This window comes from Lissotriton vulgaris, chromosome 12, assembly GCF_964263255.1.
Source record: "Lissotriton vulgaris chromosome 12, aLisVul1.2, whole genome shotgun sequence".
Classification (NCBI taxonomy): Eukaryota; Metazoa; Chordata; class Amphibia; order Caudata; family Salamandridae; genus Lissotriton; species Lissotriton vulgaris.
In genome coordinates, this window is record NC_141700.1 from 521,310,310 (window position 1) to 521,336,107 (window position 25,798).

The window sequence follows — 25,798 nt, forward strand, 5'->3', positions numbered from 1 at the left end:
GGTGACCTTTGGAGCTAGATTTGATGGAGTATTCCATTTGCCAATTGTATTCACTGAGAGCGTACAATACAGTCAAAATGAGTGAATACACCTACTTTTTTGAGTACAGATGAAAGGGAGAAGCCCAGCCACGGTTAGGCGCAGATGTCCCCACTTTTGGCCCAGGCTTTGCAATGGCACGTCCCGTGCAGTGGGCCGCCTGCTTCCTTTAGTTCACCCGACTGGTGCGATGAAGTGACAGCTGTCTCCCCCACCACAAGGTACACTGGAAGCCATAGTCTTCGCCCCTCTGGTTCCCGCAAGATTGAGGAATCTTAGTGCACCTGCCTTGCACGATGAAGTGGTGGCTGTTTCCCCCACCTCAGGTGACACTGAGAACCTAGTCTTTGTCCCTCGGGTTGCCGCCAGGAATGAAGAATCCAGTGCAGCAGGCTGCCTGCTTCCTTAAGGACGTCAGGCTGGTGGGGTTTAGTGATGGCGGTCTCCCCCTGCCTCAGAAGACACTGGGAGATGTAGTCTTTGCCCTTCTTATTGGCACCAGGAATGAGGAATCCCATACTAACTCTCAAGAATGGAAAAGCTCCTGGACACCTGACTGCAGGAATTTTCAAAGCAGACCCTGTAGAAAATGAGTTACTCACCTGTAACTACGGTTCTCCAGTATTGGTATCTTTCCACTTAAAGCTCTGGATGGCATGTTGCACGCATGATAGACTTTTCTTTTACAAATAATTGTTTTCCGATACGTTACTTAACTTGGATCATCTGCAGTGAACCTGGAATTCAGCTCAGAGTCATTTTTTATATCTGGTAACCTTATGTAACAGTAGCGTCAGAATGACTGTAGCCCCCATTTGCCTTATACAAATTGCAATTCGACTGACTTTTACAGCTGTGCAGTAGATTCCTGCAAGACTCGGGAAAGCCCTGTTGAGTTAAAGAGGTGAGACATGGGGATTATACAGAAGATGTACAGGTTGTGTGTTCGCCCAAAGCAAATAATGCTTTTCCCCATTCCTTACCATTTCCTGGTTTCTTACCCTACACCCCTTCTCAAGTCTCCCCATCTACAGGACTTCTATTTTTTTGCGTGAACATTATTTAGGGGATGCCAGGGGTTTGTAACTGCAATCCCAGGTATGATCCTAGTGAATTGCCACTGCCCTTGCGAACCCTGCTCTCAGATGGTCCTAAAGGCAGAGCTGCTGTTAAAAAATTATTGTTTTAATTTTCCACAGTGGTGGTTCAAACACAGTAGCTGGCTGAGCTTGCTGTACACAGTGCACAGTTGCAACTTAAAAAGTAGACAACAAGCCTTCAGGGCCTTCATGACCTCCTGATCTGAGGTCCACCTGCTCACAGTGTTAGTGCCATAGCACTAGATATTCTGGGGTTGGGACAGATGTCTGCATTATTTATCTACTATTAATTTTGCAGGATTTGGCTCCTCTTACGTAAATGCAATTCATATCAAGAAGCAACCTGGCAGAGGGCATCTAGTCCTCTCAGCCAGAAGTACAGCTGAATTTCTTGAGGATCCAGGAGAACAGCACACAGACAACCCTGGCCTCTGTCCAGGAAAGAACCAAGAATATTGACTTGCCATCAGTGCATGATCTGAAAGCAAGAGGTGGAAGGGGAGTAGTAGGTAGAAGTGGCAATTTCAGTTATTTCTTGCTAGGCGAGTTGGATAGCAAAGCATTTGTAGTGTTATATAGCTACACTGAAGCTCTCGTAGCTATGCATTAAAAAAATGTCCATGTAGCTACAAATAGCTCTATGTTGTGTGTGAGATCTGCAGTTGGGGTCTATGTTTTTATCCAACTGCACTCTGCAAGCTGCTATTCATAAATCCACCCTTGCAATGTCAAAAGATAAGGTACGAGACAAAGAATGTAGTGTGCTAAAAAAACAGAGTTGTCTTTTGCCTAAACAACAACGCACACTACAGCAAAGAGCTCTTCAACATTATGAAGGAACTCTCCAACCCCAGCTCCAACAACAACGACATCCCACCATCACAACACCTGTGAGACTCGCTGGCAACCTTCTTCCACCGCAAGATCGCAGACATCCACCACAGCCTCAACACTGCGACCGCCTCAGCAACCACTGAGCCCTCCGCCCCCACAACCAACATCCGCACAAATTGCCTGCTCTCCTGGACCAACATCAACGACAACGACACCATCAAAATAATGAACACCATCCACTCCGGATCAGCGTCAGACCCATGCCCGCACCACATCTTTAACAAAGCCAGCAACACCATCACACCCCATCTCCGGAAAGCCATCAACATCTCCTTTGAGACAGCGACCTTCCCGGAGAGCGGAAAACACGCCTAGATCAACGTCTTAATCAAGAAACCCAATGCGGACCCCAAGGACCTCAAGAACTTCCGACCCATCTGCCTGCTCCCGTTCCCAGCAAAGGTGATCGAGAAGGCCGTCGACAAACAACTGACCAGCTTCCTCGAGGAGAAAGGCATCCTAGACCCGTCCCAGTCCGGGTTCCGCAGCAACCACAGCACAGAAACTGCCCTCTTTGCCACCACCGATGACATCAGGGCTCTGCTAGACAATGGAGAAACCGGGGCCCTCATCCTCCTGGACCTGTCAGCCGCCTTCCACACGGTCTGCCATTGCACACTACAAACACGCCTCCACAATGCCGTAATCCAAGAGAAGGCCTTCGACTGGACCACTTCCTTCCTCTTCGGCAGAACCAAGTGTGTCCGCCTCCCCCCCTTCTGCTCCAAAGCCACCAAGATCATCTGCGGCGTACCCCAGGGCTTATCCCTCAGCCCAACGCTGTTCAACATCTACATGGCACCGCTTGCCCACATCGCCCGACGGCACAACCTCATCTCTCTTGCAGATGACACCTAGCTGATTCTCTCCCTCACCAAGAACCCCCACACCGCCAAAACCAACCTCCACGAAGGAATGAAGGCCGTCGCCGACTGGATCAAGAACAGCCAGCTGAAGCTGAACTCGGACAAGACGGAGGTCCTCATCCTCGGATCCACCCCCTCGGCCTGGGAAGACTCCTGGTGGTCGACTGCGCTAGGAACAGCTCTGACACCCACCGACCACGCTGGCAACCTAGGAGTCATCCTCGACTCAACCCTCTACATGACGAAGCAAGTTAACGCCGTCTCCTCCTCATGCTTCAACAACCTCTGCATGCTCAGCAGGCTCTACAAGTGGTCACCCAGGCCCTCGTCAGCAGCAGACTGGACTACGGAAATGCCCTCTACGCAGGAGCCTCGGCCAAACTCCTTAAGCGACTCAAACGCATCCAGAACGCCTCCCCGCATGCCTGATCCTTGACATACCTCGCCGCAACCACATCACACCCCATCTGAGAGACCTGCACTGGCTCCCTGCCGACAAGAGGATAACTTTCTAGCTCCTCACCCACACACACAAGGCACTCCACAACACCGGACCAGCGTACCTCAACAGCCGACTCAGCTTCTACATCCCCCACCCACTAACTCCGCTCCTCCGACCACGCCCTCGCCGCTATCCCCTGCATCCGAAGAGTGACCGCTGGCGGCAGATCATTCTCCCACCTCGCCACCAAGACATGGAACACCCTCCCCATCCGCCTACGGCAGACCCAAGACCTACTGACCTTCAGAAGACTCCTCAAGACCTGGCTCTTCAAACAGTAGCAGCTCCCCCCCACCCCACCCCCCTCACTTCAACCCCCCAGCACCTTGAGACCCTCACAGGTATGTAGCGTGCTTTACAAATGCTATGATTGATTGATTGTTTGATGACATGAGCATATGGAAACTATGCCCTGGTCTTACTGCTTTTGATCTCTCTCTTTCAAAATGCTGGTTATGGTTCCTAATTCTACTCCGCAGCCACTGCCTCAGGTAGTCTGTCACTGGGATTGCACTGACTCTGAATTACATTTCAACCTGGTTATACAATTTGTGTAAAATTCTTACCTTTCCCTCAAAGATTCCAGGAAAGCAACCAGTCCAGTCCTGAAGTGGACAGGATTTCAAAGGGAGGCTCGAAACCCCAGATTTAGCAGCTTACCTTAAATTGACTACAGGGCTCTCTGAAATCAGGGCTTTATAGTCCAACAAGAGAAGTACTCAATTGCTCTCAATCAGAATGACTCTAAACCGTAACAATGCCTTATGCATTACAGAATACGGGGGATATTAGCCCTATAGGGACCCCATGATGGTCCCACATTATGAGGCCACAGAAACGTTGTAAACTCAAGTTAGGCAGTCTCCATGCTATTCTCACCAATTGCCATCATCCTGACCTGAAAGTGCTAAGTGGTCTGCAAAGAAGCCTCAAATCGGTCATCCACTTCTCCAAAACACAACCTGGGGGAAGCCCAGAGCTTACATCATATCATTCTCCTCAAATTGTCACCAACTCCCATTCTATTCTCAAGAGTGAAGATGTTATTCAAAACCAAGCCCTGGAACTGCTTATGTTCCAAAATAGCTCCTTCAATAATGCCCTCAGAATGCCCCTCTAATTGCTGTACGTTACCATTGACAGCAACCACAAACATTTTGAGCTCATCAGATGTTTTTTCCATTTTCTCTACCTTTCAAAGATAATGTCCAGTAGCCATAATTGATCTATGTTTTCTTACGAGGTCCCTCAAAGCTGCGTCAGAGTTTTCTTTATAACTACACTTCTATTTCCAGGCAGGTGTTGGAGGAAGACGTCCTGTTTCCCCTGTTTGGGCTGTTTCCCTGCTATGTTTCAATATCATCACTCTGCAAAAGGCGCTAACATGGGCTTCTGCTCTAATGAGGAGGGGGAGTGAGGACGTCACTAGGGGTCCACTAGTCAGAGCTGCAACTTCAAAGGTAGCACTTTCCTGTGTGCGCCTAGTTCAGGCAACAGGGCTAGCCAAGATAATATCTGCGCTGCTTACATCAACCCACTGTCATTTAAGAGGGCACCCAGGTACTTCTTTGCTAAGCAGTATAGCATCTGTGCCAGTACCCCCTCTGTTACATGTGGCACCTGAGGTCCTGGCCACTTGTCTTCACCTGCCATCATCTTGGTTTCTACTAGACCCAGGGGGTAGCATCTCAAACACCATTGGTGTAGATCCTCTAGACTTCCTGAATATCAAAATGGCTTCCGGAATGCTGCATGATTTCTTTTTACCAAAGCGATCAGCCCAAAGTGGTACAGGCCCACAGATGCCTCATAAAGGACAAGGACAGATAAAGGGTCATTGGCAAAGCTGACATTTGCCAAGGTGCCAGGGTCTACTCCAATAATGTTTTCTCCAATAAATCAGTCACTGAAAAATGGTCTTGCCAACTAGTGAAACTTGCTTACAGGGGATTTGTTTTCTTGATGGTTGAAAGTGATCGTCATGTTCTTTTTTCCATGTACTCTGCCACCAATGTGATGTCTATGGGGAATGCAATTTTAACCATCAAGTAATTAATCGAAACACTTTCATCCTAAATATTATAAAATAACACTGCCACTAGAGGGGCACCGTTTGCTGCAAGACTCAACCTGTATTACAGTACTCACTTAAGATTAGCGCTATGGCAGGGAATGGCTACATTTTAGTAGTGGGTATCATGCTATCAAAATGTGGTGTTAACATCCACAGCAACAAATGGTCAGTCTTGCCTTCGTAGAACTCTGAGCTCTTTAAGTGAATGCAGATGTAATGAGAGTCCATGGTTACTATAATCTTGGCACACCTCTAGAAAGCAGCTATGTCTTAGTATCAGACTGTAAAAATATAGCATCTATACCCTTTTGGTGATCACAAATTGTTTTGATCAGCCTTATCTGGCTGGGCCTGTGGCCTAAAAACAACTTCGTCTCTCTCACACCAAGGCTTATTACATGCCCAGCAATGACAAACAATTATGTGATTATAAATTGCCCAACTGGAGATTGTCTACTTTTGGGAGTCTATAGGAGCATGAGAGGAACATGCGATCCAGCTCAATTATCAACAATATACCTCACCATTACAAGTAACAGTTGTTTGTATCTTTGCCTTTCATTCATTCCAAAGGTTCTGCATGTTACCACATGAATTACTATAACTGTTTATTCCTTTCCTTTGTTGATCACAGACAGAGCTCTGTTCAACATATGGTATAAATGAACAGTGGTCAAACCCTGCTTGCTCCAATTGAAACATTTTGTAATATATTTCTAGTCCAGTAAGATTCCAGTGGTTAAAAGGTGCACCCATCCTCCAGTTCCAAGTGGGAACTGGTGAAACCATTGCGCTCAGTAGATATCGCCAGTATTATTGTTAATCCCTCTCCAGGAAATGTTCTACCACAACTGGTAGAAACTAGATGCTACCAGGAGCATCACCTGGATACTCCCCGCACAGATCTGTGCGGTCCTCCGATCAGACCTAAGATCCCTGCCTCCAATTTTGGACGTACCCGTCCAGAATATCCCATGTGTGATTTACCCGCCGAGCAGGGTACGGTCATTCCATCGTTTTAACCACACTCGCAGCTGGTTCTGATGAACACATGACCACTGCGATCACCATTACAATAGAAAATCACAGCCCTGATGAGTCACATCCTCTACACGGTGTGACGAAACACATGTCGCCTGGCTATTGTTTAATGTACTGATCAAGATTGATTTATAAATCTTTTCTACGTACGAAACCTGGATTTTGAGACTCATTCATTCAATTGAACATTGGCTCTAATGTTGAGTTCTGACATCAGAACCTATTACTATACAAATGTGTGCACAGGACTTGCTTCTTATCTATTTGGTATAGGCCTCCCTATACTAGTGCAGGGGTTGTTTGTTGTCTGGGTTTGTTTCCCCTGACCTGCTTGCACCGTAAACTATTATATCAAAAGACTTATTCAAAATCAGACACGCATGAGCACCATATCTTCCTGTCCATTAATCTAAACTCATTCTCCTTCTATACAGAAACTAGATGCAAGTCCTTGCAGGTTAAGGTACGCAGGGATTCAGGGTTGAAGTCGGTCCACTATTGCATCATTCCCACCAAGTAGGACAGAAACCAGTTGGGTCCTGCACTGGTTTCTGAATTCCACTGCCCTGAAGTGTGTCCTAACAAGACACTAAGGACTGGAAGCCCAACCACCAATGAGTTTAATGAACAAGTTACTTACCTTCGGTAACAAAGTATCTGGTAGCAACATAGTCTAGCCGCAAATTCCTTAACTTAGAATATACCTAAGCGTCAGAATTGATCCGGAAAATTTTCCGCAGCAGCACCTCTGCGCCCCGGGGGACGGGCTCGGCCCTGGCGTCGTCCATGGACATGACATCAGCTGAGCCATATATGCCCCTCCCAGCGCGCTGACGTCAGTTTTCGTCAGAGAAACTTTTCCCCCTCAGAAGGCAGAGTCATCACCAAAAGAAAAAACTGTGAGAATATGGAAACAGTGTGCAAAAATGATGAAAACATAGTGGAAATTGACAGGATAGACCTAGCAGTGCTCTGTAAATCCATCCTGCATGAGCGAAGGCTGAATCAACGTGAAAGGGAGACAAGGATTTGGAAAAAACAGACTGGCACAGGATAAAATGTCCGCATCCAGAAAGTGAAACCGTGAAGGGGAACAAGTCCGGAACACAAGATTAAGGAGAGTACACCACAAGACGTCACCAGAAAGGGACATCACAACCCCAACCAAATGACCCATAAATGTACAGAGCCAATAGACCTTAATGAAAAAAACGCAGGGATGACAAAGACCACAAGGCAATGTAGAAGGGGAGAACGAGATGGTGGGAAAAGCGTGAATAAATTTCACATCCTACCATCCAGGCCGAAGGCTGGCAGGAACACATGAGCTATTAACATACCGTCTAATGTAGAGAATGGGCATGATGGATCAGAGAAACAGAACAAAGCAGTCTGTGTTGAAGTGAGACAAAATCACCTTGTAAAATGGCAAGCCACCCTAAGGGAGGCAAGGATAGAAAGCCCCAACCTGAAAAGGTCCTCGCAGAATGGGGAGGACGGGCGGGCGTTAAGGAATCTTCAGCTAGACTATGTCTCTACCAGATACATCGTTACCAAAGGTAAGTAAGTCGTTCATCTGATAGAGACGTCTAGCTGAAGAATCCTTATCTTAGAATAGATATCAAAGCCATACCCATGAAGGAGGAGGGTCTACGACTGAACCCCACCAAGTTCCTGAAATAACTTAGTCATCCATAAGGTGACTTAACAGCACCGCCAACCTTTGGGACGAATCACAATGAGGACAGTAAGGTTAGTGCAGTTAACCACCAGACTATGAAGCTCTAAAGAGAGCGAAAAGCAATGTGAGGCCAAAGCATCAGAATCCGTCAATAACAGCATGAAAACCCCTTAGTGTATACCGGGTTGAGAGAAGGAAAGCAGAGAGCCAGAATACCCATGGCGAAGTGAGAGGTCATAACTTCAAAAAAAGGGGATGAACCAACCCAGGGTTTGAAGGATCCAAGGTGGCAACAGAAAGCAAAAGCCATTTCCGGTCGACTAAGCAAAACAGTGGAAAAGTCCTTTAGAACCTATACCTGCAAAGGCACGTGGGGCCGCAGTGGCAACAGGCTGACCCTTCCCCAGCAAATGCCAGCATGGAGAAGAAAGCACATACTAGATATGCTGGGTTAAAAAGGAAGGTTATGACTTCGCAGGAAGTGGAGCTGAACCGACGGTTTGAGAGATCTGCCGGATGCAGCGTGTCGACTACAGCAAAGCCTCGAGAGACAGCAACTGGTATGACAGACATCGCACACCGGCCCAATATGCACAACAGCGGAAAAGGAACCCTTTTGAAACCGGTACCAGCAAGACACAAGTGACAGCATTGGCAGGATGCCAATCCACGGCCACAAGATGCCGGTAGTACTAAAGCACAAGATATGCCAGGACTTTGGCGGTTTGTGACAACATGTGAAAGGCCGCAGACGTGTGAACGTCAACAAAATTGAGAGAGGACCCGAAGGTACTTAAGCATACCGGAACGTATCTAAGCATACCGTGTGGACGGTGGAGCCACACGAAGTAAGTAAAGACCTCCTGTAGGGTAGCGTGAGCAGCTCAAAGGCACACAACAGCAAAAAGGCAACTTCCCAAAAAGGGCACCTGCAAGCCGGACACCACATAAGAGCTGGTGGTACAAGCAGAGCGGGTCAAGAACCAGAGACACCGTATGAAGGAAAGAGCCTGCACGGATCCGCCTGGTAAGAACACAGAGCAAAGGAAAAAACGTTGAGATTACTTGCAGACATGTGGAAACTGGGTAGGACAATGTCCAGGACAGTAAGTAACCCGTGCCCCTTGTCCGAGAGGAACAACAGTCCCTTGCAAGACAAAGAGGGTGAAAGAACCTGTTACGACAGTGGAAAAGGGGAGGACAAATGTAAAGGTCCCGGACCCCAAGAAGAGAGTATTCCAAGGAAAACACGCCCTTTGAGAGTGCACAGCATGAACTCAAGTAAAGTGGGAAACCCCGTACGGAAACAGCAGGGAATATGGAAACCACTGTAGTGGTGGTGATAAGTGGTCAGAAGGAGGTCATGACCACGCATAGCAGAGAACTTCTGCTGATCCAATGCTGTGAAGGACAAACCGAGAAGGGGCCGTACATCTGAGTTGCACCAGTAAGAACAATAATAACAAAGCCGCACAGCGGCATTAGGGTGTCAGTTGCAAAAAACTGCGACCACAAGATATCCCGCCAGGTGTGCGAGATAGACACTGTACGGTATGGTACCTAGGCCAGGGTCCGAGGCACCACAGACGGGCAAAACCAGACATGCAAAAGCAATACCATAGAAGGATCACTGTAGGAATAAACAAGTGGTTCCCAGCAGGATGTCCGCGAGGAGACTCCACAAGAGCGTACCAAGGCAAAGGCAGAACCTAATGCCAGCCAATACCCCACATAGGGTAAGGCTAATCCCAAGTAGGGTTATCCTCTTGAGCTAAGCACAAAATCAGAGGACTAAAAAAACAAGAGAAGCAGCCCAACGGCTGTGCTGAACAAACATAGAAATGGCTAACCAGCCATGAACAGTAACCGGCATCATAATCAAACAGTGCATCAGGGTGGGTGCCGTAAAAGGAGGCATAGAAAATGGCACCAAGATTTACTGCAGGCCGCACAAGAGACAGGAGACCACCGAATCGGCGTGGCGGTCAAAAAGATCCACCCCATTGAACGACAGATCTCTGAGGGCATCCCGAATATGATCTGGGAAGCGACTGTCGTACGGCCAAGCATGGCGGCGTAAAGCCACAGCACGAGCAAGGACACTTCCCATAGAGTCAGTTGCATCAAGGCAAGACCTAAGAGTCCCAAAGAACTGAGGATGCACGTGCAAATACACAAGCCGTATTTAAAGCCCGGACGCCTGCGCTGGTAGAGGCGAAAAGCCTTGCGACCACAATCATCCAACCACCGAGACTTCCTGGTGGAAGGTAACAATGGCAATGTGGGTGAAGTCTGTAAATTAAAAGCCGCTTGAACAACTAGGCCTTGAGCTGTTGGGTGAAGAGACAGGCAAAGAGGATCACCCGGAGCAGGGAGGTGCCTACGAGCAATAGTCCTATCAACAGGGTCACCCTTGACCATGTGCCACGCAGAACGTCAAGTAGAGATTCCCCAAAGGGCAGCAAAGGTTCTACATCGATAGGCTCCAAATGGAGCAGATTCAATAAAGGATCGGAAAGTAGAGGCACCATTGGAGGCGGAAAGCCGAGTACAGCAGCCGCCCCTGAATAGTGCGCACAAAGGCAGCACTGGATTCAGTTGCCATCCATGTAGGTGACAACACACCATCGGTAGGAGACGGTTGAAGGCTAAGCCTGCAACTAGTCATGAGGAGTGGAGGAGCCGGAGACCGACCCGAAGGCCAGGCAACACAGGGTACTTGCACTCTGGCTCCTTGATCTGGGGAGTCCAAGGAAGCATCAGGTTGCAAATGAGGCGGCGTAAATGCTATTACCGGCGTCGACGGGCACAGCGTTGGAGACTTATCGGTGCCCAAGGAGTCGGGAGGAGCAACCATCAAAGGAATAGGCGATCGACACCGCATGGGAGTTGCCTGGACGTCGACGACCTCCACAGAGGACTCGACCGGGACATCGGCTGATGTCGATCCCACTGCCAACTTCCCGGGGGGAGCACGAGGTGCCGGACCGGCGTCGAGCCTGGTGTAGTACCCAGCGTTGCCGCCTCCGACGCCGGCACAGGAAGCCGCACAGGGCTATGCGCTGACTGGCGGGAATGGCTGTGCTCTAGGTCCTGGCTTGGTGGTGTCGCATCAGCTCTGGAATCGGAGTCTATGCACACAGCCGGTGTCAGGGAAACGTCCGCAGACGGAGACCTGGCATGAGTGCCTGCTACCTCTGTGGGACCCAAAGGCACACCAGGGAGAGGGGGCGACTCAAAACAACCCTGGAATGCCTTAGAATAAGCCTCCATTTGGGCACATGTTGCCCCAACACCTGGAAAGGGTGGATACAGAGGATGAGGTTGCCGTGCGCTCTTACCCGGCATAGTGCGAGAGGAATGGGCGGCACGGACATCGGAAGAAGATCTCCGTAAGTGACACCTGTGCTTACGCTTACCTGTTGTCGCACGGCGGTCACGGGAGCGTCCTCGGGAACGAGCCTGATCCCGAGAGGAAGAGCGGCGACGGGAGGGAGCCGGACCAGACCAGACATCCGTGCGACCAGCAATTTCATGCAGCACTCCCTCAAGGACTTTGGTTTCATCCTCTGACAGGCGTCACAGTCCTTAGAGTCTTGGTGCATGCAGAGGCACCACATACAGATGAGGTGCGGGTCAGTGCAAGACATCTGATGCGCACATGCTTCGCAAGCCTTAAAGCCGGAAAGCATGGCACACTGTTCATACGACACTGAGGGTGTCGAGAAGGCCCAAAAACTAGGCCAAGAAACTGCTAATTTTCCAGACTCTGCGCTCAGACGCAGAAAAAATGAAAACTGACGTAAACTGCCCCAGATTACACATAAGGGACTGCCAACTAACCACTGACTTGCCAGAGGACCCAGAGAGAAGGCTTCACAGGGAGTAAACTGTATGCTGTGTGTTTACAAACTCCAAGAACCTTTACTGGTTTTGTTTTTCCTCTACAGGCTTACAGTCCTTGTTGAAGGGCCTATATCTATACCAGCTATATCAATGTGGCTCCTGGTACTGTTCTACTATGTTTGAAATGTAAAACTAATGATATTTCAGCTCAGCAAAATCCTAACCTGCAAGAGTTCTGTGGTCTTGTTTGGACACTGAATGAAGTTCATGGCCCGTAGGCAACATACAAGAGTAAATATTTTACATTTTCTTAGCTCCCATCCCCAACTGACCTTAATTTGTGCTGGTCTTCTTCCTCCTGAGTAGCCCAAGTCTTCCACTGAAAATGAGCAATGATATCACTTCGGTTGCTAATGGTTACTGTCCTCTGATTGGCCATGGAGAGGTACGTTTTTTCTACCATTAGGGAATTCTTGTCTAACCGCACATTGATATCCGAGGCAGCTCCATACAGACGAACATAAATATCTTCCCCTGTTAAAAAAAAATATATATAAAATAAAGTTCGAGGGAAAGTCAGAATTATTCTTTTTATGTCAATGTTAAAACAGTCTATAACATAAAAAGGTTTTTTTTTTAAAGCACTGTGGTTGTGAGAGTTAGGAGTTTAACTGAGGAAAGTAACAGTCAAAACAGGACTTCCTGGCAAAACCGCTCATCATTCTGAAATGCTTAAGAATTTGAGGTATTAATTTGGTGTATCAAGATTTAATTTCCCAAGAGTGCTAAAAAACTCCTTACCCAACATACTACTGGTGCATGTTAGTAACTGTTTGGGAACCACTATGGCACTTTAACAGCATGCTATTGAATTTATTATCAACGTAACTTGGTAAATAATTACATAAAAATAAAAAAAAGTGCATTTGTTCTCACCTCTGAATCACAGATCCCCATGCGAGGTGCTATAAGATTGCACACCTCACAGCTCGTGGCTCCAGCTTCTAAGTCATTCAAAAACAAATTTCAAGCCTAAGCCAATTCTATCTACACAGAACAAACACCTTTATAAAATCTGACCAGTTGTTTGTGGCCTACGGACAAGCTACTCTGGGAACTGCAGTCACGAAAGCCACAATCGCCAGATGGATAGAATCAACAATCCATTTCTGTCATGACAAGGCTAACAGACCATTGCTAAGGAAGGTCAAGGACCACTCCACAAGAACTGTGGCAGCGTCAGCAGCGTTGTTTGCTGGAGTGACTCTAGAAAATATCTGTCGTGCTGCGACATGGAATATTGTCCACACTTTCACGAGACATTACTGCCTTCAAGCTACATGTCAAGAGGATTCGGCAGTTGGACAGGCTGTCCTACGACACCTTTTTGTTTGAGACCAGTTTCAGGTACTCTTGGGCCTTTTAAATATTATCTATGGTTGTCATTGTTCATGATATACATAAGGTTATGCGATTATAACATGCTCTTTTTTTGTATACGTACTTTTGTGTATATATATATATATATATAAATATAATATGTGTATAAGGCTTACATATCCATATACTGATATTACTATGTATGTATATTTTATTATTATTACTCTTGTTTTAACTGTGAAGGTTTGCCCTTTCATACCGATGTTAACAATTTATGGATACAACTGGGAGTTTATCAGCACAAGTCTCCCACCATTGGCAACGTTGTATACTGCTTGCTACTCTGATTCAGGCATGTGAATCTATGAAAGATACCCCAATACTGGATAAGAAAACAAGTTACTTACCTGTAACTACAGTTATCCAGTATTGGTATCTTTCATAGATTCACATGCACCCACCCTCCTCACCGGAGAGTCAGTTCTCTGTGGTTTGGGATACTTATTTCCTACTTGTGCTAACGAAAATCTGAGGAGAACTGGCTCTGCTGAGTGTGTTCTAGAAGGTGCTGTTAGCTGAGTGGTTGTGACCAATTTTTTGGTTCTTTTAGCATAATGATGTAGATAGGCTACTAAGATCTAGGCCTCAGGCCTTTTCTTTGGGGTCTACTACTGTTATTTACCTTTGGCACTGCTTTTTTATTTACTGTGGGACTCCCACCTCGGCGACAGGGAATGATTCAGGCATGTGAATCTATGAAAGATACCCCAATACTGGATAAATAATACGTTCTTGGGTTTCGGTGACAAGGTGCATCTTCATTTAATAGCAGTCACTACCATGTGTTCCATTACAACGAAGTACATTATAAAGCAGCAATCACATATTGATTATCTTTACGTGTTGTTTTACATTGTGATGCTTTTACATCGCGCATATATATATATATATATATATATATATATATATATATATATATATATATATACATACATACATATATATATATGTCAGAAAGGGTTTCTCACTCGATGTAATCAGGGGAAACACAAAAGACTCGCACTCCAGGGTCCGTGTGAAGATTTGTTTATTGGCAACGTGTTTCGACCAGGCGGTCTTCTTCGTTAGCCTTGGCGACGCGTTTCGACCAGGCGGTCTTCTTCGTTATGCATATATATATTAGCAGCCCATCCCGACGTTGTCCGGGTATGAATTGCTGCCGGCCAGTAGTATATCGTTTTGTAGGATTTCGTTTTGATAGCATTTCTTATCTGGGACAGGCCTGTGAAACGCTCCGATTCACAGTGCACTGCTGATGCACTTAAGAGTGCGCGTTCAGTAGTGTGTGAACTCGAGTTTCCCTACTTTATTTTTCCTTGCAATATTATATAGCGCGAACTCGACAACATGGCATGAGCACAATTTCCATTACAGAAGAACACATTCATTTGTGGTAGGCACGGGGAGACAATGCGATTTGCCTGGAATCACAGGATGTTGAGCTGATGCCGAGATTCGAACGTAGCTCCCCAGCTCTAAAGTTCGCAATTCTAAAACTTGTGGCGGGAGGTGTGTCTAAAAGTGTATGTCGGTGCTGGCCATCAATGAGAGAGACCTGTCCATTTTTCAAATCGGTGATGAAAAAATATGGAGTATGTTGCTGGAGATGTGGGCCGCCGTGCCACCAATGTACTTACCGGGGGAGTGTAAACACCCATTATTCCGCAACTTTCTTTCCACATACCATCACTCCGCATACTTTCATTACGAAAGTACCATGACTCCGCAATGCCATTATAACGCATGGCATTACATTTTATATGCTTTTACCACGCATACAGCGGTATTTTTAGGGTTCAGGGCTAGGTTTGGGTTTTGGGGTACAGGGGTATTTTAGGGTTCAGGTGTAGGCTTGGGTTTTGGGGTACAGGGTTATTTTTATGGTTCAGGGCTAGGTTTGGGTTTTGGGGTACAGGGGTATTTTTAGCGTTCAGGGGTAGGTTCGAGTTTTGGGGTACAGAGGTATTTTAAGGGTTCAGGGCCAGGTTTGGGTTTTGGGGTACAGGGGTATTTTAGGGTTCAGGGGTAGGTTTGGGTTTTGGGGTTATGAGGTATTTTTAGGGTTCAGGGCTAGATTTGGGTTTTGGGGTACAGGGGTATTTTTAGGGTTCAGGGGTAGTTTGGGTTTTGAGGTACAGGGGTATTTATAGGGTTCATGGCTAGGTGTGGGTTTTGGGGTACAGGGGTATTTTTAGAGTTTAGGGATAGGCTGGGTATTGGGGTACAGGGTATATTTATAGGGTTAAGATGGGTTAGTGTTTAAGGGTGTTGGGGTATTTTAAGGAGTAAGGGTAGGTTATGATTATGGGGTACAGGGGTATTTAAAGGGAGCAGGGTGGATACCCGGAGCTGGAATGTACAGAACCTGGGAAGAAAAAACAATGAAATATTTGGCACAACGCTCGTTTTTTTTCCGTAATCCCACGCCCGCACACGCCAAAGCCCCCAGCACACACCCACAGCACACGATATGAGACATGGCATGAAGGCGGAACGTACCACACGCCCCCAGCGTTTGTCACGCCCCCAGCACACGCCCACAGCACAACGCAGACACGCCCACAAGGGACTACTTTGCTGGCACGGTTCTTTTACCTTTTAAATGTATATGGTGGGCGTCTGCATAGCCTATGTCCTTCTGCTGCAACTGCCCTTTCCAATACTCTATTGGGTGTTGTAATTGGTGCTGTGGTTCCTGAGATTACCCGCCTCAAAGTTTTGGGCTCTCTATTATATTAGTGGAGATATATATATATATATATATATATATATATATATATATATACACTAGCAGCCCGTCCCGACGTTGTCCGGGTATGAATTGCTGCCGGCCAGTAGTATATTGTTTTGTAGGATTTCGTTTTGATAGCATTTATCTGTGACAGGCCTGTGAAACGCTCCGATTCACAGTGCACTGCTGATGCACTTAAGAGTGCGCGTTGAGTAGTGTGTGAATTCGAGTTTCCCTACTTTATTTTTCCTTGCAATATTATATAGCACGAACTCGACAACATGGCATGAGCACAATTTACATTACAGAAGAACACATTCATTTGTGGTAGGCACAGGGAGACAAAGCGATTTGCCTGGAATCACAGGATGTTGAGCTGATGCCAAAATTCGAACGTAGCTCTCCAGCTCTAAAGTTTGCAATTCTAGAACTTGTGGCGGGAGGTGTGTCTAAAAGTGTATGTCGGTGCTGGCCATCAATGAGAGAGACCTGTGCATTTTTCAAATGGGTGGTGAAAAAATATGAGTATGTTGCTGGAGATGTGGGCAGCCGTGCCACCAATGTACTTACCGGGGGAGGGTAAACACCCATTATTCCGCAACATTCTTTCCGCATACCATCACTCCGCATACTTTCATTACGAAAGTACCATGACTCCGCAATGCCATTATAACGCATGGCATTACATTTTATATGCTTTTACCACGCATACATTTACAACAAAATTCGTTGTAAATGCATGAATGGTAAAAGCATGTTTTTTTTAAATGTTTGGATAAGGTAAGTATGGGTATAGGGGTATATGTTTTGGGGTACTGAGGAATATGTTTTGGGGTGTTTGGGTATTTTAAGGGTTCAGATATAGGTTTGGGTTATGGGGTACAGGGGTCGTTTTAGGGTTTAGGGATAGGTATGGGTTTTGGGGTAAAGGGTATTTTTAGGGTTCAGGGCTAGGTTTAGGTTTTGGGGTATGGGGGTATTTTTAGGGTTATGGGTAGGTTTGGGTTTTGGAGTACAGGGGTATTTTAAGGGTTCTGGGCTAGGTTTGGGTTTTGGGTTACAGGGGTATTTTTAGGGTTCAGGGCTAGGCTTGGGTTTTGGGGTAAAGGGTATTTTTAGGGTGCAGGGCTAGGTTTAGGTTTTGGGGTATGGGGGTATTTTTAGGGTTATGGGTAGGTTTGGGTTTTGGGGTACAGGGGTATTTTAAGGGTTTGGGGCTAGGTTTGGGTTTTGGGTTACAGGGGTATTTTTAGGGTTCAGGGCTAGGTTTGGGTTTTGGGGTACAGGGGTATTTTAGGGTTCAGGGGTAGGTTTGGGTTTTGGGGTACAGGGTTATTTTTAGGGTTCAGGGCTAGGTTTGGATTTTGGGGTACAGGGGTATTTTTAGGGTTCAGGGGTAGGTTTGGATTTTGGGGTACAGGGATATTTTAAGGGTTCAGGGCTAGGTTTGGGTTTTGGGGTACAGGGGTATTTTAGGGTTCAGGGGTAAGTGTGGGTTTTGGGGTACAGTGGTATTTTTAGGGTTCAGGGCTAGGTTTTGGTTTTGGGGTACAGGGGTATTTTTAGGGTTCAGGGGTAGGTTTGGGTTTTGAGGTACAGGGGTATTTATAGGGTTCAGGGCTAGGTTTGGGTTTTGGGGTACAGGGGTATTTTTAGGGTTTAGGGATAGCTTTGGGTTTTGGGGTACAGGGTATATTTATAGCGTTAAGATGGGTTAGTGTTAAAGGGTGTTGGGGTATTTTAAGGAGTAAGGGTGGGTTATGATTATGGGGTGCAGGGGTATTTAAAGGGAGCAGGGTGGGATTAGCACACAATATGAGACATGGCATAAAGGGCGGAACGTACCACACGCCCCCAGCGTTTGTCACGGCCCCAGCACACGCCCACAGCACAACGCGGACACGCCCACAAGGGACTACTTTGTTGGCACGGTTCTTTTACCTTTTAAATGTATATGGTGGGCGTCTGCATTGCCTATGTCCTTCTGCTGCAACTGCCCTTTCCAACGCTGTATTGGGTGTTGTGATTGGTGCTGTGGTTCCTGAGAGTACCCGCCTCAAAGTTTTGGGTTTTTATCTTTATTATATTAGTGGAGATATGTATATATATATATTTACTAGCAGCCCGTCCCGACGTTGTCCGGGTATGAATTGCTGCTAGCCAGTAGTATATTGTTTTGTAGGATTTCGTTTTGATAGCATTTATCTGTGACAGGCCTGTGAAACGCTCCGATTCACAGTGCACTGCTGATGCACTTCAGAGTGCGCGTTGAGTAGTGTGTGAATTCGAGTTTCCCTACTTTATTTTTCCTTGCAATATTATATAGCGCGAACTCGACAACATGGCATGAGCACAATTTCCATTACAGAAGAACACATTCATTTGTGGTAGGCAAGGGGAGACAAAGCGATTTGCCTGGAATCACAGGATGTTGAGCTGATGCCGAGATTCAAACGTAGCTCCCCAGCTCTAAAGTTCGCAATTCTAGAACTTGTGGCGGGAGGTGCGTCTAAAAGTGTATGTCGGTGCTGGCCATCAATGAGAGAGACCTGTGCATTTTTCAAATGGGTGGTGAAAAAATATGAGTATGTTGCTGGAGATGTGGGCAGCCGTGCCACCAATGTACTTACCGGGGGAGGGTAAACACCCATTATTCCGCAACTTTCTTTCCGCATACCATCACTCCGCATACTTTCATTATGAAAGTACCATGATTCCGCAATGCCATTATAACGCATGGCATTACATTTTATATGCTTTTACCACGCATACATTTACAACGCAATTCGTTGTAAATGCATGAATGGTAAAAGCATGTTTTTTTTTAATGTTTGGATAAGGTAAGTATGGGTATAGGGGTATATGTTTTGGGGTACTGAGGTATATGTTTTGGGGTGTTTGGGTATTTTAAGGGTTCAGATATAGGTTTGGGTTATGGGGTACAGGGGTAGTTTTAGGGTTTAGGGATAGGTATGGGTTTTGGGGTACAGGGTATATTTATAGCGTTAAGATGGGTTAGAGTTTAAGGGTGTTGTGGTATTTAAAGGAGTAAGGGTGGGTTATGATTATTTGGTGCAGGGGTATTTAAAGGGAGCAGGGTGGGATTACCACACAATATGAGACATGGCATAAAGGGCGGAACGTACCACACGCCCCCAGCGTTTGTCACGCCCCCAGCACACGCCCACAGCACAACGCGGACACGCCCGCAAGGGACTACTTTGTTGGCACGGTTCTTTTACCTTTTAAATGTATATGGTGGGCGTCTGCATTGCCTATGTCCTTCTGCTGCAACTGCCCTTTCCAACGCTGTATTGGGTGTTGTGATTGGTGCTGTGGTTCCTGAGAGTACCCGCCTCAAAGTTTTGGGCTCTCTCTTTATTATATTAGTGGAGATATATATATATATATGTATAACGAAAGAACACTGAGGCCCAATACTGGAAATACGGCTTTATTCAGCGCAGTGGCACAGCATCAGCATACTTCCATTTCCCAACGTTTCGGCTCTAAATGGCCTTGGTCACGGGTGGAAGTCAAATAGTCAAGTTGCAAAGTGCGCTTGTGCAGGCTTTAAAAATAATCAGTCACATGATTTAGATATTAAAATACAACTCCCATAGTGCAATTCTCAGTCCATACAAATAGGTGAACTGGAAGTCCTCGTTGTTCTATCATAGTTGTTATAATTTCTTACTTGTCAATTGCACCGATGTTGGTGTGGATTTATTTCAGAGTTTATCAGGTGAATTCATATTTAGCGTAGTGCTGTCATTCTACGATTGGCTTGAAGAAAGTTTGTAGCCCAGCTCGTTCGTGGCAGGATAGTACTCCCCCTCGAATCCCTTCCTCACGCACACATGTTTTCGCTTCATTAGCATGTCCTTTGTAGGTTGTGTGCGTGAGTGGGTCATGCTCCAACCTTAGATACACACACAGCCTCCGAATTGTGAAGCCCCGACCCTTCAGGGCGGCCTCATTGTTAATGTCCAATGGAAATTTTGGAAAGAGATACATGGCTGTAAATAATTACACCAAGTTCGTTAGAAAGCTAGAAAATTATGCAGAAAGCGTGCTTTTTAGGTCTCGCTGGTGTTCGCAACGCGAAGCGCTACTCCACCAAAAGACCTATTGTTGTGGGTTTGCCGGGAATGGGGCACAGGGGGTGGTTACCCGCTTCACCTCGGCGATTTCATCTCGAGGACGCGCTTCTGCAGTCGGGCTTGCATCACGTGTGCAGACTCTCCAGGGCGCTGCAGATCTGTTTTTGCGATCGCGCCTAATGACTTCCGTGTCTCGTTTTTTTTTTAGGCAAGTTGCACGCGCTTTTTTTTTTGCAGGCAAGTGGCACGCTCTTGACTCTCCAGGGCGCTGCAGATCTGCGCTGCAGATCTGTTATTGTGATCGCGCCTAATGACTTCCGTGCCTCGCATTTTTTTAGGCAAGTTGCACGCGCTTGACTCTCCAGGGCCCTGCAGATCTTTTGTTGTGATCGCGCCTAATGACTTCTGTGTCTCTAATTATTTTAGGCAAGTGGCACGCGCTTCTGCTGTGCAGACTCTTTTGTGCGCTTCAGTTCAGATGTTGTTAACTAATGTGCTTGGTGATTTTTATTTAACCACGGTGTTAAAAGTCGCAAAGGTATGTTAAAAGCCGCCTCACTGGGACTATGGTTTTAAATACCAAAGCATTACCACGTCTCAAACTTCGTAACCTTTCTTGTCGCTGACACCATTACAGTTAAAAGAATGGCTTACAATATATAATTTCTACGATAGCTCTCATGTTATGGAATTAATTAAAATCAACAAGTTATGTAAAAAGCCGCCTCACTGCCGCTTCTGCTGGCCGTGTGCACACTCTCCTGTGCGCTTCCGTTCAGCTGTTGTGAACTAATGTGATTGGTGCTTTTTATTAGGTCTTGCTGGTGTTAGCAGCTCATAGCGCTGCTTCAGCGAAAGACCTATTGTTGTGGGTTTCCTGGGAATGGCTGAGAGGGGGTGGTTACGCGCATACCCTCGGCGATTTCACCTCGAGGACGCGCTTCAGCTGGCGGGCTCGCATCACGTGTTCAGACTCTCCTGGGCGCTGCAGCTCTGGTGTTGTGAACGTGCCGAACGTGCCTAATGACCGCGCCTAATGACTTCCGTCTATCAGTCTAGCCGTCAATGTGCCCCGACGCCCCCACTCACTGGGTCTCTCATACTCCTCTCGTCCTGTCCCGCGGTAGTGGCGCTGCACGGGATTTGTAGGCGGCTAGCTCCCTTCCCTTCAAGGAGTGCGGGGTAGGCTTCCGTCCGCTTCCTGTCTGTGCTGGTGGCCCCGCCCTCAAGCAGGCAGTCCCAAGCAGTACAGCCTGGCTTCCTGTGTCTCGCCCGTGCAGAGGGACCGGAAACACTCAATCCAAGAAAGGTACGTTGCTTGTTGTGGTCGGGATTTGCTTGCAGCGTTTCTCCGCAGTGTCTACCAACTTTGTTTGATGCGATCTAAGCTTTCAATTAGCTAGATAAGAAAATTTACATTTTAAAGAGCTGCGAATGTTGCTGTATACAAGGAGGCGCGATAGGCCAAGTATCACACAAGCTGATGAAGTGGGGAGCCGGGATCCCAACCTAGGTTTCTTCGAGAGAGAGAGAGACACACTTTCTGCTCTGCCCCAGCTCACCTCAGTCTGAAGTTCCAACGCTCACTCTGACCTGAATGGCAAATTTATTTACTCTTATAGCCTTAGACAAACGTTACCATTTATAGACTGTTTTAGGAGGAAAAAAGATTGCCTCAGCTGTGCGAGATCCTGTCTTCCTTGGATCCACCTGTTGGGCAGACTTCACTGCAGGCTCTCTGAGCTGGATGCACCCTGTTTAGTGGCCTCTTTATGCCGGGTGAGAACACCACTTTTATCCTCTGGGACTCTCTTCCAGCCTCTCATGGCCCTTCCTGTGAGATTCAAGCAGACCTCTTCTCTGAGGTATTGAGCCCCCTCACACCCCATTGGGCCCCTGCATGCGGGCGCAAAGCCTTGAAGCACCCTCTCTGGGGCTTTGCCTGTGTGGCGCTCAGTCCGATGCCCGCAGCCCTCATTCTAGGCCCTGCCTGTACAGTGCAGCTCGCCAAGATCCCCTCCGGGCTCTTTGCCTGAGGGGAGCCAAACCACTGTCCCTCCATCGAGGACCCCCATGGGGTGCGCATCCACCCATTCCTATTTGTACTGCAGAGTGCAGAGCCACGGCCCCTTCCTCTTGGCCTGGCCTGTGGGGCTTATAGTGCGATGTCTCTGCCTGTAGAGGGCACCTGTGCATGAACCCCCCTCACTGGGCCCCGTCTGTGGAATGCAGGGGTAATGTCCTTCCATTGATGCCCCCCATGGGGTGAGCATCCCCCCAACCCTTTCCCATTTGTACTGCAGAGCCAGAGTGCAGAACAACTGGCCCTTCCTCGTGGCCTGGCCTGTGGGGCTTATAGCGAGATTTCTCTGCCTGTAGAAGGCAGGTCTCCATTAACCCCCTTCCTGCTCCCACACCTGCGGAATGCAAGGGGTAATGTCCCTCGGTCCGTACCAATTCCCGCTCCCTCACACCCTGACACTTTCAGCTTCTGCTCTGCCTTTCCCCTCCGGGTTGAGGGTCCTGCGGGTGGGTGCGCTGCTCGATGGGACTTGGGAGCCCCCTCCCCGCATATGCTCCCAAGTACTGAGTGCTTTAACGCCAATTAGGGGCGGCTGCCACACAGCCCCATTGAGCGCCGCCAGCCCCTGAATGCATCTGCCTAGAAATGAACACGAGACGGGGAGTGGGTGAATGGTCAGGAGAGGGGGCTCTCCCGGAGGAAGGGGCGGGGAGCTATGATTTCATGGAGCACCCAGAAGCAGCGCCTTTCAGATTTATGTGCACTTCGACAACCGCAAGATCTGAGGAATCCCTTCGAGGGGGCTTCAGAGGGACTTTTGCAACCTTCTCAAAGCGTGCTGGGGCTGATCTCTGGAGGGGCTTGGCATCAATAGTAACGTTTCCAAATTACCATCATGACTCTGGGCAATAGCTTGCTTAATCTTCCCGACGGCCCCCAGTGCCTAGAGACCCTTACGGGTGATTGTGCCGCTTTACAAATGTGGATTATCATGTCATATGCTGGGATTCCCATATAACTGTAATTACTATTCAAAGGCCGGCTTAATATCCCACCCGCATTCTGTTAGCCCCGCACAGCTGGTCAGGGGGCGTCCTCCGCAGAGGGGTCTGGGCTGCTGCTGCCCTCACATTGCACTACAGCTAGTGCATACTGGCCGGGGTCTGCAGAAAAACGCACAGCTGATACAGCGCCTCTCAAGAGACAACCGCGTGGGAGCTATGCAAATGTTTATAAGTATGAATGCGGTGGCACTGGTGCCTCTCTGGTGCCTATTAGACTCGTAAGTCCTTGGGGAAAAACATTTTTTTGTGTTTGTAATCATTTTGGTGCATTTAAGACAGAGCTGCACGAAACTTCATCTTAAATGGATGCCCTGCCACGGTCTAAGGTAGCTCTGTGCCACCACGGCTCACTGCTTTTCTCTTTTTAGTCAAAGAGAAATCCCTGGACTGCGTACGCTTTTCTCCACACTCTTATCTCTCATGCACACCGATCCTTAGAGCAACCCAGTTTTCATTATGTATCAAGCCAGCACAAAAAAATGACGTTTACACTCTCTGTATTTATTAAGATATTTTTCCTTCTTAATTTTCTTAATAAAATACTGAGAGTGTAAACGTCATATTTTTGTGTTGGCTTGATACATAATGAAAACTGGGTTGCTCTAAGGATCAGTGTGCATGAGAGATAAGAGTGTGGAGAAAAGCGTACGCAGTCCAGGGATTTCTCTTTGACTAAAATTGTCGACAGTACCCTGTTCCCTGGAACTTAGTGGGGTCTTCTCTTTTGTGAAATCACTGCTTTTCTCTGCCCGGCCACAGGCTCTGATGACTTGAGAAATCCGTGGCTCACAGGGCTCGGGTGGCTTCCTGACACTGTGGAACTGTTCCTTCTATGTTGTCTCAGGGATACCCGTCTCTGTCGGAATCTGGCCTTCCCCTGGCAAGGCTAGCATTGGGATGCTGTGGCTCACAGTACTCTGCGCCGCCACAGGCGGGGACTCACTAGAGTCAAATCTGTAGTTGCACAGTTCATTAAAACAAGCATTTGCAATGCAATAGGTCTTGCATTTGCGAGAGTTTGAGCTATTGGCATTGTAATTGGCAATGCCTTTTATTAAAAGCGTTTGAAAACCTGCAAGCTGTGCGGAAACAAGCACTTTGTAATTGTAGTTCTTGCTTATGAGAAACAAAGCTGGCAGTCTCTTTTACTGACAGCCTTGCTTCTTGTAAGCAAGGACTATACGTACAAAGTGCATGTTTATGCATGGCTTGTAGGTTTTCAAAACAAAAGATTAAAAGTCATTGTCATTTACAATGCCAATAGCTCCAACTCTTGCAAATGCGAGACCGATTGCATTGCAAATGCTTGTTGTTATTTGGTGTAAATCCATTCAGTCTTGAGAATTTATTTTGTATTTCGCAGGGGTATGGGCTTTAAAAGGGTTTAAAAACAAAACAAAAAGGTGTCGCTGGAAGGTTGGTCCTGTGGGACTCCTGCGGTGCCATAAATTAAAATAGAGCAATCCTATACTCAGAGGGAGCTTTATTCCCCGTTAAAAATGGGGAACGATGGGAGAGAGTGAATGAAGCATGTTAAAATGACGGAAAATGAAAGGAGACAGAAAGAGGGATGGGACAGAAGGTGCACAGAGGAATAGGAAACTTATTTAGTACTACACTACAAACACACTAATAAAATATTTAATTCACTAAAAACACAACAGAAAACATAACAGACATATAACGGTAAAAAAAAGACGGTAGTGCTTCTACTGAACTCAAGGGTACACAAACCGAGTCACGTTCGATGCAGTTCCTATTTCATTCAATACAAAGTGCCTCATGTGAGCTACACCATTTCACTTCTCCATGTGGAACATCGAAATGGCTTAGCAGAACACGAGCAGAAGAGTGCTTTTGACAGCGTAGTCTACCACAGACCCCAAGCACTCACCAGTGTCGTAGTGTACCACTAGGTCCTCAGAGTGGTCCCCGATCTGCTGAGCCTGAAATGCCACCGTCACTTGCATGCTCTCTGCGATGGCAAGGGTTCCCACCGACGGTTCCAAGGAGAACGGGCTGGAAAACACAGAATAGCATTTATATCAAAAAACGAATTTGAAGAGAAAGGGGGGGGGGCTAACTGAATGACAAAAGAAAGTCGACCCCCCACTCCCCGAAGACTTCTCAAGTTGGTCGTATAAACCACAGGGTGTAAACGGCACTGCCATCTACTGTATACTAATTTATGTATGGAGTTACCCACACAGCATGATAAAAAAAAGCATTTAGAAATTGCCTTAGTATCATTTGTCATTATTAGAATTGTGAGTGAATATGCACACTGATAATGGGACATTGCACTAACACCACTCTAAATGCTATGTGAGGCAGCATGCTTTCAAGTAAAAAGTGGTCACTCTACACTAACAAAACCAGCGTCTCCATTCGGTT

At 47.1% G+C, this 25,798-nt stretch overlaps 1 protein-coding gene across 1 annotated transcript in view; it reads right to left on the reverse strand.

Moving 5' to 3' along the window:
• The window catches only part of HYDIN (HYDIN axonemal central pair apparatus protein), a 2,950,008-nt gene that overhangs the window by 2,587,077 nt on the left and 337,133 nt on the right, over window positions 1-25,798 (reverse strand). The window contains exons 7-8 of the mRNA XM_086945295.1: window positions 25,299-25,423; window positions 12,376-12,577 (exon numbers count right to left, since the gene is read on the reverse strand). Coding sequence (XP_086801421.1) covers window positions 12,376-12,577; window positions 25,299-25,423 — 327 coding nt within the window. The remainder of the gene's footprint in view (window positions 1-12,375; window positions 12,578-25,298; window positions 25,424-25,798) is intronic.